This window comes from Bos grunniens, chromosome 9 (genome assembly GCF_055505025.1).
Source record: "Bos grunniens cultivar Pamir isolate PY7600 chromosome 9, Bosgru_T2T1.0, whole genome shotgun sequence".
Classification (NCBI taxonomy): Eukaryota; Metazoa; Chordata; class Mammalia; order Artiodactyla; family Bovidae; genus Bos; species Bos grunniens.
Genome location: NC_141173.1, coordinates 61,744,877 through 61,763,918, shown reverse-complemented (window position 1 = coordinate 61,763,918; position 19,042 = coordinate 61,744,877). Strand labels below are relative to the sequence as shown.

Sequence of the window (19,042 nt, the reverse complement as noted above, 5' to 3'; positions counted from 1 at the left end):
ACAACCTCACAAACGTGAAAGACCATGCTTCCTTTTCAGGAAAGAGACCATTCTGATCCCAGAAAGATTAGTTATGAATATGCCTGAAATACAATGAGATCCTTACCAAATCATGAGCACATCACACATGCTTTTAAACTGGCAGCTAATATTCTTGAAAGCAATGGTTTAACAATGGTTATAAATAACATACTGCTCAAATAAAACATAATACTGAGTATTATTGTTGTTGTTTAGTCACTAAGTCATGTCTGACTCTTTTGTAATGCTATGGACTGTAGCCAGCCAGGCTCTTCTGTCCATGGGATTCCCAGGAAAGAATACTGGAGTGGATTGCCATTTCCTTCTCCAGGGGATCTTCCCGACCCAAGGATCAAACCCAAGTCTCCTGTGTTGGCAAGCGGATTCTTTACCACTGAGCCACCAGGGAAGCCCAATGAATATTATACTTGATTACAAATTACATCCAGTCTGCATGAATTGAATGTATACCATACTTTAATAATCAAGACAATTCAGCTGTTTTTCTTGAATATATTTCAAACAGAGTTCGCATATAACCCGTACATAACAATATTGCTGTGTTTTTATTTATTTTATATTTAAGGGTCCAAAATATATTATATTCACAAAATAGTACTGTCTGTGAATGTCAACCAGTTTTTAATGTCTAAACCATCAGAAATACGCCACTCTGAAAAAAAAAAAAAGAAATATGCCACTCTGGCTATATATGCTAATCTATATTACTGAAACTAAACAAAGATGATAATTCAGAGTCTCACCCCCACATGTAATTTCTAATTGCCCTGAAAACCTCTAGGTCAAGTTCTCAACCTTTGAAAATAAGCAGAAATATTCCAGAGCAGTCACCGTAGCCATGTATTTGAGCTTCATATTTACACATTATTTTGTATACTTATATGTATTTATAGCCGTGGATTTGAGACGTGAAAGTGATCACACACAAGAAAGCTAAGTCCCATATCAAAAACAAGTGAAAAAGGAATTGAAGAGATTTTGTGATTCCAATAGCACAGAGTTCAGAAACTGAATGCTTAGACTTAACTCCTACATTTTCTTTAACTAAGAGGTCATCGCCATGCTGACGGCTTTGAGGCAGTAGTCTATATATCAGTGTCATTAATCAAAGAGTACTACCATGAACTTGGGTCTGATGCCATAGCATTAACTTTGCCTTTCCCTCAAAGAATCATTTGCTCTTGAAGTAGTAGGCATTTAAGGCACATTTTAACAAAACCCATCATATACCCAGCTTAAATGGAAGCTCCACCTAGTTACAATAATATATATACCTAAGTAATGTGTGATTTACCAGTTAGGCAAATGTCTCTATCTTGAGGATAAAGTTGTTTTAGAAAAGTGATTCTGTATTTGCGTATTTAGAAAGAAACACTGTGTAAAAAGTATTAAAGAATTAGATTTGTAAGAATAGCCTCCAGGTACCATGCTGGCAAAGGCCCAACAGGTTATAGGTTTGGAAATTAGGAAAAAAGACTTCCCTGGAGCCCTGGGATCCGACACAGTGCTTCTGAGCAGGAATCATGAGGAAGGGAGTTAGGGCACCTTCATGATTTTTACAAATTTCCTTCCAAAATGCACAGATCCTTGGGAGGGCTCAAGCCTTAAATCAGCTACCACCTTAAATTGCAGTTTCCAGCCTCAAAGGAATAGGACTTGGGAAGAATGGACGAGGAGAGGATAGAAAGAAGCCACGGACAGTCTCACGGAAAAGTTGCTTTAGGAACTATCCATTTTTGCTAGGATCAGCATTGCTATCCCTACGAGGCTCTGCTAAAAATATATACATATGAATATTTTCTAATACTCGCCAACATGCTTTAGGCACTGAGCCTTGGGATGGACCTAGAATTATCTACTTGGAATGGTTTGGGATGGGGGTAGATTTAGAATCTCTTCACTTGCTGTTGGTCTAATGTAAACATAAGAGGAAGAATTTCATACAAACAGACACATAGCTAACTATAATGACTCCTCTGGTCACCCTCGCCCACTGCCCTTCAGCAGTTTTCAGGACGGCTTTTTTAGCCATGCAGAGCATGCTGCTGGCGAGCTGAGCCCTAGTTCAGTCGTAAGGTGGGGACAAGCAGAGTCCATGAGGCACACTGTCACAGCTGAGGAGACTCAGAGGTGACAAAGATGCCCACCAGGATTCAGTTCTGTGGCAGAGAACTGAAATATTGCCTGTGGTTGTGGAGCAGTGTAAAAAAAAGAAAGAAAGAAAGAAACTGGTCCTAAATAAACATTTGGATTCTTGCATGGCAAGAGGCCCATTCCACAGAGGCGAAAAATTGTATAGGATGTATTTTTAAATCTGCAATTGCCAGTCACCTCCATTTGGGAAACCACGTAGCTTCTGATATTACTTTAGCCTGGGTGGCAGGTACAGAAAAGCCTTCAGAAACCCTGCAATTCAGCGACATTTCAATTTCTCTCCAGTGATGGGCACCATTTTGGAAAGATGGTCCCAAAGGACAACAATAACACAACAGAAAGAAAGAACCTCTCTGTATAAAATGATTTTAGAGATGTCTGTTGAGGTAAAGAGTTTTATAAAAACTGTCAGGTAGGGAAGCACTCTCAGAGCTATAGAAATGTTTAGATAAGTTTGGTGCTAATATTATTCTATAAAACTTCTATTTATATCCGTTATAAACAGGGGACAGGTCTTATTGCTCCTGGAGCTTGCCGCCCCAAGCTGTTCCTCCAAGGAAAAATGATTTTTCTCAACAATTGGTAGCAAAGATTCTCATGCTTAAAAAAGTCATTGCTTATCCATCACTTTTTGATTAATTTCCATTTGCCCCATAGATACGGACCCAGTATGCATGTCCTAGACACCAAGGACAGAACAAAGCTTAGAAAAGTTGTTTTATCAAAGTTTAGTTTCATGAGAAAAAGAAAACATGAAAAAGTGCAAAATATATACAGTTCCTGGCAGTACGCACACAGGATTTTTTCTGACTACAGACCATAAAAGTTTACGTTTGTGTAATGAAGTTACAGTAGATTTCACTTCATTGTTAATATACAAGTTTTTGCTTCAAAGTGCTTACTTTATTTAAAAAAGAGAAGATTAAAAGAAAGGGTGGCAGGATTTTTTTTTTTTTTTTTTACAACAAACGTATGTCATATGTCCCAATCTCCTTCTTCTTCTTGCGTTTTTTACAACAAACGTATGTCTTGTGTCCCAATCTCCTTCCTCCTCTTCCTTTAGTGCAACACGTAGCAGCAGCTTCAATGAAACGTCTGATTTCAAAAGATGCTCCTGAAACCTCACCTACAGCAGCACCCTAGGCGTCCCGTTGGGGGTGGCTCCTTTTTTCTTCTGCAGCCGATTCTGAACCTTTCGCGATTTCACTACTTTCATTCTCACCTCAAAAACTTCATGGATGGCCTTCCGGAAGCAATGAAAATTATAGTCAATCAGCCCTGGAGAAGAAAACAAAAAAATATTTCTAAGTGCCACCTAGAAGCCTTTTCAAGTCAGCCATAGTGAGGAAATGCCAGTAGGGGGCGGTAGAGGAGAAAAACATAAGGTCCATAGACTTCCCAAGAAGGTCTGCAGCTGAGCTTCAGGAATTGCAGGTAAAGTCTTGTGAATATATATTTTTACAAAGGAAAGGTTCCAGAATATATACCACATTTTCAAAAGTGTCTATGACCCCAAAGTTTTGAAGAAACAACTGAACTGCCCTTGTAAAAAATCTTTCAGAATTAAAAATTGTAAGAACAATTAAGATATACCTTCAGTGAAATATTTATTAGTATCTTTTCCCCAAAAGGCATTACTAAATTGACTCTGAATGGAGGCAGACCTTGACTTGGAGGTTAGCTTACATCTCCAGGTCACAGTACCCATCAATCAATATTTACTGAAAAGATATTCAGGAAATATTTAAGCTACTGTCATAAGCCCCAGGGAAAACAAAGTCCCTGATTTCAGAGGGGTTATCATCGGCTCAGGTCAACTCTGAGCTAAGAAATTCAACAATCAACGACACTCTCAGTGTTTCAATGTTAAGTAAATTTTAAACAGCGAATAGTAAGGGAGAATTTTCTTGCGTTTTCAGAAATTAATGATACAAAAATAGAATAAAATATAATCCAAGTCCTGAGCACATTTCAGATCATCAGCACTAATATGTAAAAGTATTGAGAGCAGTATTATGTATATACCAGTTAGGATAAGGCAGGGGGTTCCCTTTACTACCTCTGAAAGTGGAAGTGATAGTCGCTCAGTTGTGTCTAACTCTTTGCGACCCATGGACTGTAGCCCGATAGGCTCCTCTGACCATGGGATTCTCCAGGCAAGAATACTGGAGTGGGTTGCCATTCCCCTTTTCCAGGGGTCTTCCTGACCCAGGGATCAGGAAGTTCAAAGTCTACTACCTTTAAACTTATTAAAATAACTAGCCCCCAGAATATTTCCATCCACTCAGGTGATGTTTCCAGAGCCCCCCCCCCCCCAACAAAAATAAATAAATACATAAAAATGGGATTGGGATTCCAGCCAAGGCAAGGAATGCTTCAAAGCAGCCAGATAACTAACCACAAGTGCACTTAAGAAACACCATCTCAACTTCCAGGAGCAGGAAACCCTGAGTGGCGCCCTCTGCTGCTTCTGCAGTGACAGTGACCACAGTACAACAAAACGAAGAGACCATTTCCTCAGGCAAAGACCGGTGAGAAAGAGCGGGAAAGAAAGAAGTAAGCCCAGGTGTGGGCATTTCTTTTCTGCCGGAGGCTTTCTTTGGCACACAGACAGGTACTAGGGCTATGGGAATAAAAGCCTCTGAGGGTACCCCTCGTGACGGGGTATGCGAGCTGGTGGACAAAGTTGCCATCTTGCATATCCAATGGGGGTGATTCTCAGTTTTTTGCACACATAGCTTCTCCAAGATTCCCTCAGCAGAAGTGAGCATAAGGGAACTCCCTGGTGCACCAGCGGTTATGATCCTGCATGCCTCACGGTGTAGCCAAAGAAATAAAAGAAAAAAAAATTAAAATAATAAAAAGCATTTTAAAAGTATTTTTTAAAAGAAGTGAGGATAAAGCTGCCACTGAAGATAGTGGTCAGGGGCAGCGGCCAAGAGGAGTTACCCCACGTCCAAGGTAAGGAGCAGCAGTTGTGCTTTGCTGGAGCGGCCATGAAGAGATACCCCACGTCCAAGGTAAGAGAAACCCAAGTAAGACGGTAGGTGCTGAGAGAGGGCATCAGAGGTCAGACAGACTGAAACCACAATCACAGACAACTAGCCAATCTGATCACATGGACCACAGCCTTGTCTAACTCAATGAAATTAACCCATGCCGTGTGGGGCCTCCCAAGACGGACAGGTCACGGTGGAGAGGTCTGACAGAATGTGGTCCACTGGAGAAGGGAATGGCAAACCACTTCAGTATTCTTGCCTTGAGAACCGCATGAACAGTATGAAAAGGCAAAAAGATAGGATACTGAAAGATGAACTCCCCAGGCCAGTAGGTGCCCAATATGCTACTGGAGATCAGTGGAGAAATAACTCCAGAAAGATGGAGTCAAAGCAAAAACAACACCCAGTTATGGATGGGACTGTTGATAGAAGCAAGATTCGATGCTGTAAAGAGCAATACTGCACAGGAACCTGGAATGTTAGGCCCGTGAATCAAGGCAAATTGGAAATGGTTAAACAGGAGATGGCAAGAGTGAACATCCACATTCCAGGAATCAGTGAACTAAGATGGACTGGAATGGGTGCATTTAACTCAGATGACCATTATATTACTATTGTGGGCAGGAATCCCTTAGAAGAAATGGAATAGTGATCACAGTCAACAAAAGAGTCCAAAATGGAGAACTTGGATGCAATCTCAAAAACGACAGAATGATCTCTGTTCGTTTCCAAGGCAAACCATTCAATATCACGGTAGTCGAAGTCTATGCCTCAACCAGTAATGCTGAAGAAGCTGAAGTTGAACGGTTCTATGAAGACCCACAAGACCTGCTAGAACTAACACCCCAAAAAGATGTCCTTTTCATTATAGGGGACTGGAATGCAAAAGTAGGAAGCCAAGAAATACCTGGTTGCTGCTGCTGCTAAGTGGCTTCAGTCGTGTCTGACTCTGTGCGACCCCATAGATGGCAGCCCACCAGGCTCCCCGTCCCTGGGATTCTCCAGGCAAGAACACTGGAGTGGGTTGCCATTTCCTTCTCCAGTGCATGAAAGTGAAAAGTGAAAGTGAAGTTGCTCAGTCATGTCTAACTCTTAACGACCACATGGACTGCACCTCACCAGACTCTTCCGTCCATGGCATTTTCCAGGCAAGAGTACTGGAATGGGGTGCTATTGCCTTCTCCAAAGAAACACCTGGAGTAACAGGCAAATTTGGCCTTGGAATACGGAATGAAGCAAGGCAAAGGCTAACAGAGTTCTGCCAAGAGAACGAACTGGTCATAGCAAACACCCTCTTCCAACAACACAGGAGAAGACTCTACACATGGACATCACCAGATGGTCAACATTGAAATCAGACTGATTATATGCCTTGCAGGCAAAGATGGAGAAGCTCTATATAGTCAGCAAAAACAAGACTGGAAGCGGACTGTGGCTCAGATCATGAACTCCTTATTGCCAAATTCAGACTTAAATTGAAGAAAGTGGGGAAAACCACTAGACCATTCACACATGACCTAAATCAAATCCCTTATGACTATACAATGGAAGTGAGAAATAGATTTAGATCTATAGACAGATCTTTAGATCTGACAGAGTGCCTGATGAACTATGGATGGAGGCTCATTACACTGTACAGGAGACACAGGGAGCAAGACCATCCCCAAGAAAAAGAAATACAAAACAGCAAAATGGATGTCTGGGGAGGCCTTATAAATAGCTGTGAAAAGAAGAGAAGTGCAAAGCAAAGGAGAAAAAGGTAGATATACCCATTTAAATGCAGCATTCCAAAGAATAGCACAGAGAGATAAGAAAGCCTTCTTCAGTGATCAATGCAAAGAAATAGAGGAAAACAGTAGAATGGGAAAGGCTAGAAATCTCTTCAAGAAAATTAGAGATACCAAGGAAACATTTCATGCAAGGATGGGCTCAATAAAGGACAGAAATGGTATGGACCTAACAGAAGTAGAAGATATTAAGAAGAGGTGGCAAGAATACACAGAACTGTACAAAAAAGATCTTCACAACTCAAATAATCACGAAGGTGTAATCACTCACACTCACCTAGAGCCGGACATCCTGGAATGTGAAGTCAGATGGGCCTTAGGAAGCATCACTACGAACAAAGCTAGTGGAGGTGATGGAATTCCAGTTGAGCTATTTCAAATTCTAAAAGATGATGCTGTGAAAGTGCTGCACTCAATACGTCAGCAAATTTGGAAAACTCAGCAGTGGCCACAGGACTGGAAAAGGTCAGTTTTCATTCCAATCCCAAAGAAAGGCAATGCCAAAGAATGCTCAAACTACCGCACAATTGCACTCATCTCACACGCTAGTAAAGTAATACTCAAAATTCTCCAAGCCAGGCTTCAGCAATACGTGAACCACGAACTTCCAGATGTTCAAGCTGGTTTTAGAAAAGGCAGAGGAACCAGAGATCAAATTGCCAACATCCGCTGGATCATGGAAAAAGCAAGAGAATTCCAGAAAAACATCTATTTCTGCTTTACTGACTATACCAAAACCTTTGACTGTGTGTATCACAAAAACCTGTGGAAAATTCTGAAAGAGATGGGAATACCAGACCACCTCATCTGACTCTTGAGAAACCTATATACAGGTCAGGAAGCAACAGTTAGAACTGGACATGGAAAAACAGACTGGTTCCAAATAGGAAAAGGAGTACGTCAAGACTGTATATTGTCACCCTGCTTATTTAACTTGTATGTAGAGTACATCATGAGAAACACTGAGCTGGATGAAGCACAAGCTGGAATCAAGACTGAAGGGAGAAATATCAATAACCTCAGATTTGCAGATGACACCACCCTTATAGCAGAAAGTGAAGAAGAACTAAAGAGCCTCTTGATGAAGGTGAAAGAGGAGAGTGAAAAAGTTGGCTTAAAGCTCAACATTCAGAAAACGAAGATATGGCATCTGGTCCCATCACTTTATGGCAAATAGATGGGGAAACAGTGGAAACAGTGTCAGATTTTATTTTTCTGGGCTCCAAAATCACTGCGGAAGGTGACTGCAGCCATGAAATTAAAAGATGCTTACTCCTTGGAAGGAAAGTTATGACCAACCTAGATAGTATATTAAAAAGCAGAAATATTACTTTGCCAACAAAGGTCCGTCTAGGCTATGGTTTTTCCAGTAGTCATGTATGGATGTGAGAGTTGGACTAAAAACAAAGCTGAGTGCAGAAGAATTGATGCTTTTGAACTGTGGTGTTGGAGAAGACTCCTGAGAGTCCCTTGGACTGCAAAGAGATCCAACCAGTCCATCCTAAAGGAGATCAGTCCTGGGTGTTCATTGGAGGGACTGATGTTGAAGCTGAAACTCCAATACTTTGGCCACCTGATGCGGAGAGCTGACTCATTTGAAAAGACCTTGATGCTGGGAAAGATTGAGGGCAGGAGAAGGGGACAACAGAGGATGAGATGGTTGGATGGCATCACTGACACAATGGACATGGGTTTGGGTGGACTCCGGGAGTTGGTGATGGACAGGGAGGCCTGGCGTGCTGTGGTTCATGGGGTTGCAAAGAGTCAGACACGACTGAACGACTGAACTGAAACTGAGGATAGTTTTCCTCCCTCCCTTCTCTATTTCCCCACTTCCTCACTTTTATTTCTTGGAACCATTTTCCAAATAAAACATGAACTTCCAAAAAAGAAAGAAACGTGGACCAAAGACATGATTTTATTTAGGAGAGTTTGAGTAAGATATGTGAGAGCCACCTCAAAACTCTCTACCTATGTGTGCAACTAACTGCCTTAGGCAGAAAGCTTAGCTAAAGGGCTTTGGCTCAGTGAGAACTCAACTCTAGGAAATTTCAGAGAGAGACTACTGATGATGCCTGACACCTGTCATCTGTGCACATTTAAAACATAACAGTAATCTTGCTGCATTTGGAGTTTTAAAAGTGAAAAATTCACAACTGAGGTTTTTAAAGGAACTGTATACAACGAGTGCTGTTTATTGCACTCTTTCATAAAAGGCAGTTGAAAAATACAGGAACAGAGACATGAACAGAATAAGCACTATCTTCAGCACCATACAAAGTTAAGGGATGGTCCCATATCCTTCTATAGGTTCAGCGATTCTGCACATTAAAAGCATCCTGGAAATTTTTATAAAATGAACAAACTCCAGGCTCTTCTCCCAGGAACTTCATTCTAGTTGTTCAGTGGTGGGCCCAGATGGCTGTATTTTTTAACCACCTTCCTTTCCAAGAACCCCACTTCTGCTTTCCATCCTCCCCTTTCTGCCAGAGCAGTAAAAGATGATCCGAGAAAATGCAGATAGAAACCAACATAAGGACAGATCAATCAGTAAGTGTCGACTGTCAGCAACACTAACAGGACTCACTACTGAGATGAAGGCAGCAAAAACCGAGCGAACCACTTTCTGCATATGTAAAGCATCAAGCCTTTATAAAGCTAGGGTGATTGATTCATCGCATTTGCCTGGGACTTTTCAAGTTTCAGCCCTGAAGGTCCCTTTTCTCAGGAACCCCCCTCCCTGTCCCAGGCAAATGGAGATGGTTAGTCACCCTAAAAAGCAAACAAGTTTAATGTGATGACAGTGAGAAACTTACCAATGATTATTTCCTTTTTGCTCATTATTTCTAAATTTTCTAAACAAAGCTACTACTTTTTAACAGAAAAGTAATATAAACCTTAATTATGCTTTTATGGTCTAAAGAATTAAGAAAATCTTCAGGGTACAAATAAGTGAAAACAAAAGGATAAAAAACTATATAGACAAAATGGCACCAGTTTTGTGGAAGAAAGGAAGGGAAAGGGGATAACAGAAGAAACGGTGACAGGAAGGGAGAAAAGGAGTAAGAAAACCAGAAATTTAACACGGGGTTCAGCTCTAAGATGGTGAAATTCAGTGATTTTATTTTGCTCTGTATACTTTAAGTTTTCAAAGCATTTAAAAATAATGAACATGTATTGCTTATAAGAAAAAAAGGCTATTGGGAATTTAGGGTAATAGTTTAGTCACCAAGTTGTGTCCGACTCTTGTAAGCCCATGGACTGCAGCCTGCCAGGCTCCTCTGTCCATGGGATTCTCCAGGCAAGAATACTGGAGTGGGTTGCCATTTCCTTTTCCATTTAGGGTAAATCATCTCCTGATTACTAGCAAAAATCCTTAACTACATCAGTAAGCTGATATTTCCCAGTGTAGATGGGGGGCAGGGAATATGAGTATCTTTAAGAGGTTAATTGCTTTTATTTCAAAATAAAACTCAATTTGGTCCTAAAAAATATTCAGTGACGTTATTAAGTATACTTGTATCTTCCGTTTTTTAGAATCACGATGCCACCCCTGTGTTTTAGGACTAAAGAATGGACAAGGGCTGAACAGAAGTTTAAAAAAGTCTAGCTTTAAGACTGTATGAGTTTCATCCTTTACATAGGGAGGACAAGTGGTCACAGTGTCTCTAAAACCTTCTAGAGGTGTGGACCAAGAGGGAGGCCTTGGCCCTCCCTGGGGTAAGGGACTCTGCAGCCAGGCAATAATACCCCAGCTAGCTTCGCTCCCAGAAAACCTACAGCCCCTCCCTGGGAGCGGGGTCTGGTTCCACTATCACCTCACGGCAGGGGCATCACTAGAGGGCAGGATGATTCACGGATCCCAAAACCCCACTGATGGGGGCAGGAGCCAGGCGAGCCTGTGACTGAAGTCTGGAAGCCTCCAGAGGCATGGCTACTGTCCACCCACATCAACAAGCAGGAAAGGCAGTATCCGTCCGAACGGAAATGCTTCATTTAAATCACACACACACAAAATTACCTTTTCTTTCAAAGCTTTCCTCTCTGACAAAGCACACAAGAGCCAGGAACTTTGTCACCTCTTTTAAATAAAGAACTGTTGTATTATTCAGCTTTATAATGGCTGTTGATTCCTTGTCATAGGGGGTTCCTGCTCCATCTTCTTTGAGGCTAAATGGGAACAGAAACGAAAACATATTTGACCATTAAGAACTACAATTTGTAACCCAGCAACAAGACCAGATTATCACAAAGAATGATAATGGTACCGATAGGGAGTCTACACTTACAGTGCTTTTCAGCTAAATATCTCAGAAACACCCAATCACAAGAATGTACACAGTGTATGATGGTCAGTTTCCTACTGACACACCAAGTGGCTGACCTCTCCATGCACCTGAAGGACACAAGTGACAGATGGAGGTTAGTTCTCCTCTCTGTGGCCCATGAGGGCTTCCTGCTTTTCGTGACAGAATAACCTGGCTGTCCAAAGCACGGCCTGATGAAAGACCAAGAAGGGGTGAAGAACTTTTCCAAAATAAAGCAGCATGAAGAGGCAGCCAAGTGCTAGGCTAGATCCCTCATCTGGGGGAAAAAACTGCAATTAAAGAGAGAATTGGGACCACTGATAAAATTTAACAAAGGATTCTACAATAGAGTCATAAAGCCATGTTAAATAGGCTTAATTTGATATTAAACTATGGTCCTGTAAGAAAACGTCCTTGTTATTAAGAGACAGATGCTCAAGTATTAACAGCTATGGTCAAAGGATCATGATCTGTAACTTACTCCCAAAAGATTCAGCAAAAACAAATGTGTATGTACAGTCATTCCTATGAAGCAGGCTTAGGGCCTGGGGTTAGCTCTAAGACTCCCCTCAGCAGATACCAAAATCCAAAGATGCTCAAGTTCCTTATGTATCTGCATATAACTTACACACGGGCATGCTAAGTTGCATCATTATGTATCTGCATATCACCTACACCTACATGCACTGCATGCATGCTAAATTGAGTCATTCATGTCCAACTTTCTGCAACCCTATGGACTGTAGCCTACCAGGCTCCTCTGTCCAAGGGAGTCTCCAGGCAAGAAAACTGGAGTGGGTTGCCATGCCCTCTTCCAGAGAATCTTCCCGACCCAGGGATCAAACCTGTGTCTCTTGTGTCTAACTGCCCCGGTAGGTGGGTTCTTTACCTGTAGTGCCACCTGGAGAGCCCAAACCTACACACACTCTCCCATTTTTTACTTTCCTTTTGGCATGCGGGATCTTAGCTTCTTGACAAGGAATCGAACCGATGCCCTGTGCAGTGAAAGCCCAGAGTCTTAACTGCTGGACCATCAGGGAAGTCCCACTCCTCCTCCCCACCATATACTTTTAATTATCTCTAGATGACATAAAATGCCTAATACAATGTAAATATTATGGAAATAGTTGTCAGCGTGCGGCCAATTCAAGTTTTGCTTTTGGGAACTTTCTGGAATATTTTTCTGAATATTTTCAACCCACTGGTTGGTTGAATCTGTCAATGTGGAACTCACATGCAGGGCCAACTGTATTAGAAAAAGAGTGAGCAAATATGGCTGATAAAACTGGTGAATCCCAGAGAAGGGTATATCAGAATTCACTGTACTATTCTTGCATATTTTCTATAGATTTGCAATTTTTTCAAAATAAAAAGATAAATAAATATTTAAGAAAAGGTGTGGCCTGCAAACACAAATTACTTAGGTTTGAATCCTAGCTCTCTTATTTTACTGTATAAATTTGGGCAAATTGAGTCACTTCTTTGAGCCTCGATTTTTTCGTTGTATATTAGCAGTGATTACTATAGTTTCCTAATGCAATGGCATAACATATACATAACACTAAGCATAGTGCTAAGAGCATATAAAATGTACAATGAATGTTAACTGCTATTATCATTATTGATATGACCTTTGTGATAAAAACTGGGCCCTTTGAAGACACTGATACATCCAGTCATGTATCTTTTGTTTATAGACAAAGGAGGATGTCATATACCTTTTCCTTATCTGAAACTGTGTGTTTTCAGAATCCCAGCTGAGATTCCTGAGCAGACCAGGTCACCTGCTTCTAGGGTCTCCAATTACAAGGCTGACCGCTTCCTGGGCTGCGGCATGCACCCTCAGCCATCCTCTACAGGTCACCTGGGCTGGCTCGTGGCCACTCTAGCAAACAGTCTCAAGAACCCCAGAACATATGCCCCATTTGTGACCCAGACCCATACTGGTTCTTACTGAACAGGGCAGGTTCCCAGGCACACTGCATTCCACCACAGGAAAACAATCTGCCAATAAAGCCCTGCTCCCTCCTCCGCCCAGCCCCTTCCTCCCGGTGTGTGTTTGAGCTGGATAAAAGTAACTCTGATTAACACTGTTTCCATGAACAACTTACCATTTATGTCTAATTACCATATGGCAAAATAATGATTATGCATATCATTAAGTATGTGCCAGATTAATTGTGCTATTCATTGTTATTTGATTATGACAGTCATCTAAACTATAATCAGGATACTTTCATCCTCTATGACTATTTCAAGGTCATCCACTTAACAGTTTAAAAACAAGAGAATATTGCAAGGCAGCAGTCTTGGGAAATGAGGTCTATTTCTAAAGCCAGATGGCAGTGTTTAATAACAATAATAATAATAATAATAAGGAATTCCCTGGTGGTTCAGGGGTTAGGACTCCATGCTTCCACTGCAAGGGGCCCGGGTTCAATTCCTGGTCAGGCAACTGAGATCCTGCAATTCATGTGGCTCAGCCGAATAAATAAACTTAAAAAAAAAGTTTTAAATAAATTAATTAAAAAAATAGTAACAGCAGATACATTTGGGGTCCACTAGGGGAGACCTAATGATATTTCATCCTCACTACAGTCCTGAGAGGTATGGATCAGTTTCCCTGTTTCATAAGGGAAGGGACTGTGGGTGGGCATGTATGTATAACAGTTAACAGAAAGAGCCTGAACTGAATGGAAGGAAAAAGTGGTGAGACCAAGGCTCCCTAGAAGCTGGCAGAGAAAGCTGCATAAAGCAGGCCACAGCCAGTGAGTAAAGAGAAAGATGATGGGGTAAAATGCTTTACCCCATCAATGACTGTGAGATGATATTGTGAGATCCGATATAAAGAGGCAGCAACAACCTAATACCTTAATAAGACAGTTCACACCCACTCACTCTGTACAAAATCCTGAATTCAACAAATTTACTATTATGGGGAATTATTTCTGTGTCCAGTAACAAAATCAATTTTCCTCATTCCTTATTTTGTATTCTTTTATATGTACAAGTAGTTCAGTTTTCTAAGAAGGTTAAGACTGTAACACTAAGCAGGTAATGTTGTTTGCTTATAGTTCTCTGCTACCCACAGCAAAAGACAATCAAAAGTATATTGGGAAAAAAAAAATCCAGCCATTATTTCCTATTATAAAGAAGGTAACAGAACTATGGTTAATGTGAGATATTTATGTAGAAACCCAAGGATCCTAAAACTTTCCCCTCAAGTACACATGACATTATGATACGTGACAGATTTTTCAATAGAGGAAGTAGGAATCAGACTAGTTAAATACTAATTTCATTCCTTAATGATAGTGTGAGCTGGGGTTAGAAACTTCACCACTCTGAACCTCAGTTTTCCTATCTGTAAAATGGGAACAGTAATTCCCACCTCATGGAATAGTGAAGAATTCAATGGTATAATATAGGAAATGAAATTATCAGCATAATGCCCAGGCATTTACTTAACAATTTTTTGTTATTATTATCACATACTAAACAGTGTATTTATAAATCTCAATCATTTCAAACAAAAGTATTAAGATCAAATAAGTAAATTCAAAATACCTCAAGGGTTACAAAAGAGAAATTTGCTTGATGGTAGCCTTTTAGAATGTTCTACTTACCCATAAATACACGAAATATCAATGACCACATCGATCATATCACAGCAGAGCTCGTACGTTTGCATATCCACAGGGGTACTATCTGTTGCAATATAAATCTTACTGACCACATCAAAGAGAAACGCCTTTTCAATTCCAGAATTCTGAAACAAAAAGGAGATGCTGCCTTAAAGGGATAGCTGGTTTTAGAGCATGACATGGTTACATAAAATGATATGACATCCTCAGTCTCAAATACAAACGAGCAAAAATTTCGGTTATTCCATTTTATTACAATTTAAACCTCACTATCATGAACATCTTTATAAAGGACTTACTTAAGAAATGAAAACTGGAATTATCACACACATTTTTACTAATTTTAAATTAAAAAGTAGATTTTAAAAGTCTAAACAAACAAACTCAAAATTGTGCAGTGAGAATCAATGTGAATACAACTAAAGGTCTGTGGTAATTCTACTTTGAGCTGGTAGTTTTTAGGACTCAGCCAGCCACCATATCATTTATTCACAGTGTTAAACAGATTTTTAAAAATTCAACATCATATATCTTATAGCCAAAATCAACTTTTATGCCCTCTACCTCTGACAAGACTCTATTAACAGTGAATGATTGCCTACAACTTCAATAAACATTCCGACTATACCAGTGAAGTATAGGAACTGTTTTGGGAGTTAAATTTTAACGGACCTAAAACAGTATGTAGGCACAATCTTCAAATGTAATATTTCAGAGACCTTGAAGTACTGTCAGACCAAGTAGAAATTAGATCGTTTTCACTCTTGCAGTGTTATTCTTAAATTCTGCGAATGACTCTAATGGGATAATATTATTTACTTACTGAGATAAAGATGTTTAGCAAATTCTCCAGGGTGGGAAGTTGTGGAATCAGTTTCTGAACCACTTTGCTAAAAGCTTCAAATATTGAATGGTCATATATGCTTGTCAGATAAAAGCTGAAAGGCGAAACAGTATTTCATCACTTTTTACCTTTGACTGAGGAATAGGCTGTTTATACTATGTCATAACACTAGTATCATGCCTTCTGGATTTACTACAGCTCTTATACACACATTCCAGCCCCTTCAGAAGTCAAAACCACCTAGGTAAAAAATGAACACGAGAACTCCCTGGCGGTCCAGGGGTTAGGACTCTGTACTTTCGCTGCCAAGAGCCAGGGTTCATTCAGTCCCTGCGTGGGGAGCTAAGTTCCCAGAAGCCATGCAGTGCGGCCAAAAAAAGAACATATCTTAACAGGACATTTCTGTCCAACTCCCCCAAAGCAAGAACTGTGCCTAGTCTCTGCTGACTGCCTGGACCAGAAGGCTTAAAAATGCAGATGCATGTGCCTGTATCAGCTTCCTTACATTCTCCAAGAGAATGTGCACTAATTATCTTTATACACATCTCTCACGTTATAGCAGTTACATTATTGATACTCAAGTAGCTAATCTTTTCATTTTTCTAATTTGCCAAATGAATGATGCATACATACTACCCCACAAAAATTATAGAGAAGTGGCTTTCCTCTGTGAATATGTATTTCTATTCGTTTTTTTAGAGGATTCCTTATGATTATAGATACTACCTATAATAGTAAACCTCAGCATCGATTAACTTCCTGGATGCAGTGTATGGGTTTTCTCTTCTGTGTTTTTCGTATGAGGAAGGCTTAGCTTTGATCTTTGGTCGAAAATAATTTTTATAACCCCAACACTTTTCTGAAAGATTGGAGTTAGCACACATGAAACTCACTTTTCCCAAATACTATCCTGATGTCTACAGCACCAAACAGGGTACACAGGTCAATGACTGTCGGTGCCAACTACTCATGATGACTTTGGGGCCCCAATGATCCCTGAGGCATTTCTGTTCTCACCTGAGATGAATTTTTTCTAGCCCAGCATCTGCAAGGTCATCATTTGCCCTCTGGTGAATGTCTCTCTGGGTTTCAATTTTGTGGTCATCTGACAGACCATCCACTTTGTGAATAAACACCTCAAAGTTGATGTCGGTGTTGACTTTGTAGGCCCTGGTCACTGTGAGGTGGAGCCTGGCCAAGGCCTCCATGTAATCGTCCTGGGAACAAAGCACACGCATGTCAGGGAGGCCTCTCTGGGCTTCTTGCCGAAGCCTTCTGGGCTGCCTTCCACGGTCTCCCACCTCGCCCCACCCCCAGCTTTACTGAGGTTTGATTGACAAACACTGCATGTATTTAAGGGCCACGACATGTTTTGATATACACACGGTCAATGGCTACTTTGGGGGCACACAGGCAGAGTTGAGTGGTTTTCCTCTGTAGAAACTCCTCAGAGATAGAACAGCCTACAAAGCCTAAAATAATGACCATCTGACCCTTTTTAAAAAGTCTGCTGACCCCTGGTCTACAGTAATGGCCCCAAATAACACAATGCTGTTTTTTTCTCCTTCTACAGATGATACCCAAAAAAACACAATGAAGGCCTGTGTGTATGCATCTCTCTGTTTAAGAAATCAAACAGGAGACATCAAAGCCCCGTGTTTCTACCCATCCTGCCAGCCGAGCCCATCACTCTACCCCACATTTTCCAGAGGTAACCAGTATCCTAACTTCTGCCTTTAGCATCACTCACCTCTTTATACATTACTATTAAGACATACCTATGTATCCTTAAACATACAAAGTTAATTTACATTATTTAAAAATTTACAACAATATCAACTTGCCTGTGGATTACAGTTCGCCTTCTTCGTGCCCATTATGTCAGTGAGATTCACCTTTGTTGAAGCATATAACTAATGCGTGATTCCTATGAACAGTTCTATAAAATTCCATTGTGGATGGTCACTTACTTGCCTGCTGATAGACATTCAGAATGTTTCCAGTTATGTGTTAGATCAGAAGATGACAATGTGGCCAGTCTCACACACAAATCTCTGTGCCTGTTTGTGAGTTTCTTAGGGCTTACCCTGAAGTCAGGCTTGTTGGGTCAGAGGATTGAGCACCTTGAACTTGACTAGATAACATGTAAGAACCCCTGCTCCTCCAGACTCTCACCAGCACCTAGGGTTATCAGATCTCTTCATTACTGCCAACCTGAGGGGTATGAATATGTCTCGGTTTTTTGGTTTTTTTTTCCCCTGGTTTCATGGCTTACAGGATCAAGTTCCCCAATCAGGGATTAAACCTGTGACCCTGGCAATGGAAGCTCAGAGTCCTAACCACTGGACAACCAGGGAATTCCCCAATAGGTCTTGTTTTTACAGCAAAAAGGAAAGGGATCTTCAGAACAAAATTTAAAGGACTTTTCACCCCCTCATTCTGACTCCAAAACTGGACAAATGAAGAAAAGCCAATAAACAGGGGATGTTTTGGGGCATTCTTGTATTACCAAAACTAATTAATAAAAATATACCCCTCACTTCATGGGAAATAGATGGGGAAACAGTGGAAACAGTGTCAGACTTTATTTTGGGGGGCTCCAAAATCACTGCAGATGGTGATTGCAGCCATGAAATTAAAAGACGCTTACTCCTTGGAAGGAAAGTTATGACCAACCTAGATAGCATATTGAAAAGCAGAGACATTACTTTGCCAACAAAGGTCCATCTAGTCAAGGCTATGGTTTTTCCAGTAGTCATGTATGGATATGAGAGTTGGACTGTGAAGAAAGCTGAGCACGGAAGAATTGATGCTTTTGAACTGTGGTGTTGGAGAAGACTCTTGAGAGTCCCTTGGACTGCAAGGAGATCCAACCAGTCCATTCTAAAGGAGATCAGCCCTGGGTGTTCTTTGGAAGGACTGTTGCTAAAGCTGAAACTCCAATACTCTGGCCACCTCATGTGAAGAGTTGACTCATTGAAAAAGACTCTGACACTGGGAGGGATTGGGGGCAGGAGGAGAAGGGGACGACAGAGGATGAGATGGCTGGATAGCATCACCGACTCAACGGACGTGAGTTTGAGTGAACTATGGGAGTTGGTGATGGACAGGGAGGCCTGGCGTGCTGTGATTCATGAGGTAGCAAGGAGTTGGACACAACTGAGCGACTGAACTGAACTGAAGTGAACTGATGTATGTATATGTATGGCTGAGTCCCTTTGCTGTCCACCTGGAACTATCACAACATTGTTAATCGGCTATAATA

The 19,042-nt window shown here is 40.9% G+C and overlaps 1 protein-coding gene across 13 annotated transcripts in view; it reads right to left on the bottom strand.

Annotated features, from left to right (window-relative positions):
• Positions 1-480: 480 nt before the first annotated feature.
• Positions 481-19,042, bottom strand: part of RRAGD (Ras related GTP binding D) — a 38,746-nt gene continuing 20,184 nt past the window's right edge. For 10 of the 13 annotated variants that reach the window (XM_086317753.1, XM_086317744.1, XM_086317748.1 and 7 more), the window contains 5 exons: positions 16,795-16,994; positions 15,757-15,871; positions 14,916-15,058; positions 11,004-11,152; positions 481-3,474 (listed from right to left, as the gene is read on the bottom strand). In XM_086317753.1, coding sequence (XP_086173879.1) covers positions 3,323-3,474; positions 11,004-11,152; positions 14,916-15,058; positions 15,757-15,871; positions 16,795-16,994 — 759 coding nt within the window. In that variant the 3' untranslated portion in view covers positions 481-3,322. The remainder of the gene's footprint in view (positions 3,475-11,003; positions 11,153-14,915; positions 15,059-15,756; positions 15,872-16,794; positions 16,995-19,042) is intronic. The other 3 variants (XM_086317754.1, XM_086317755.1, XM_086317757.1) reach the window with 1 other exon arrangement.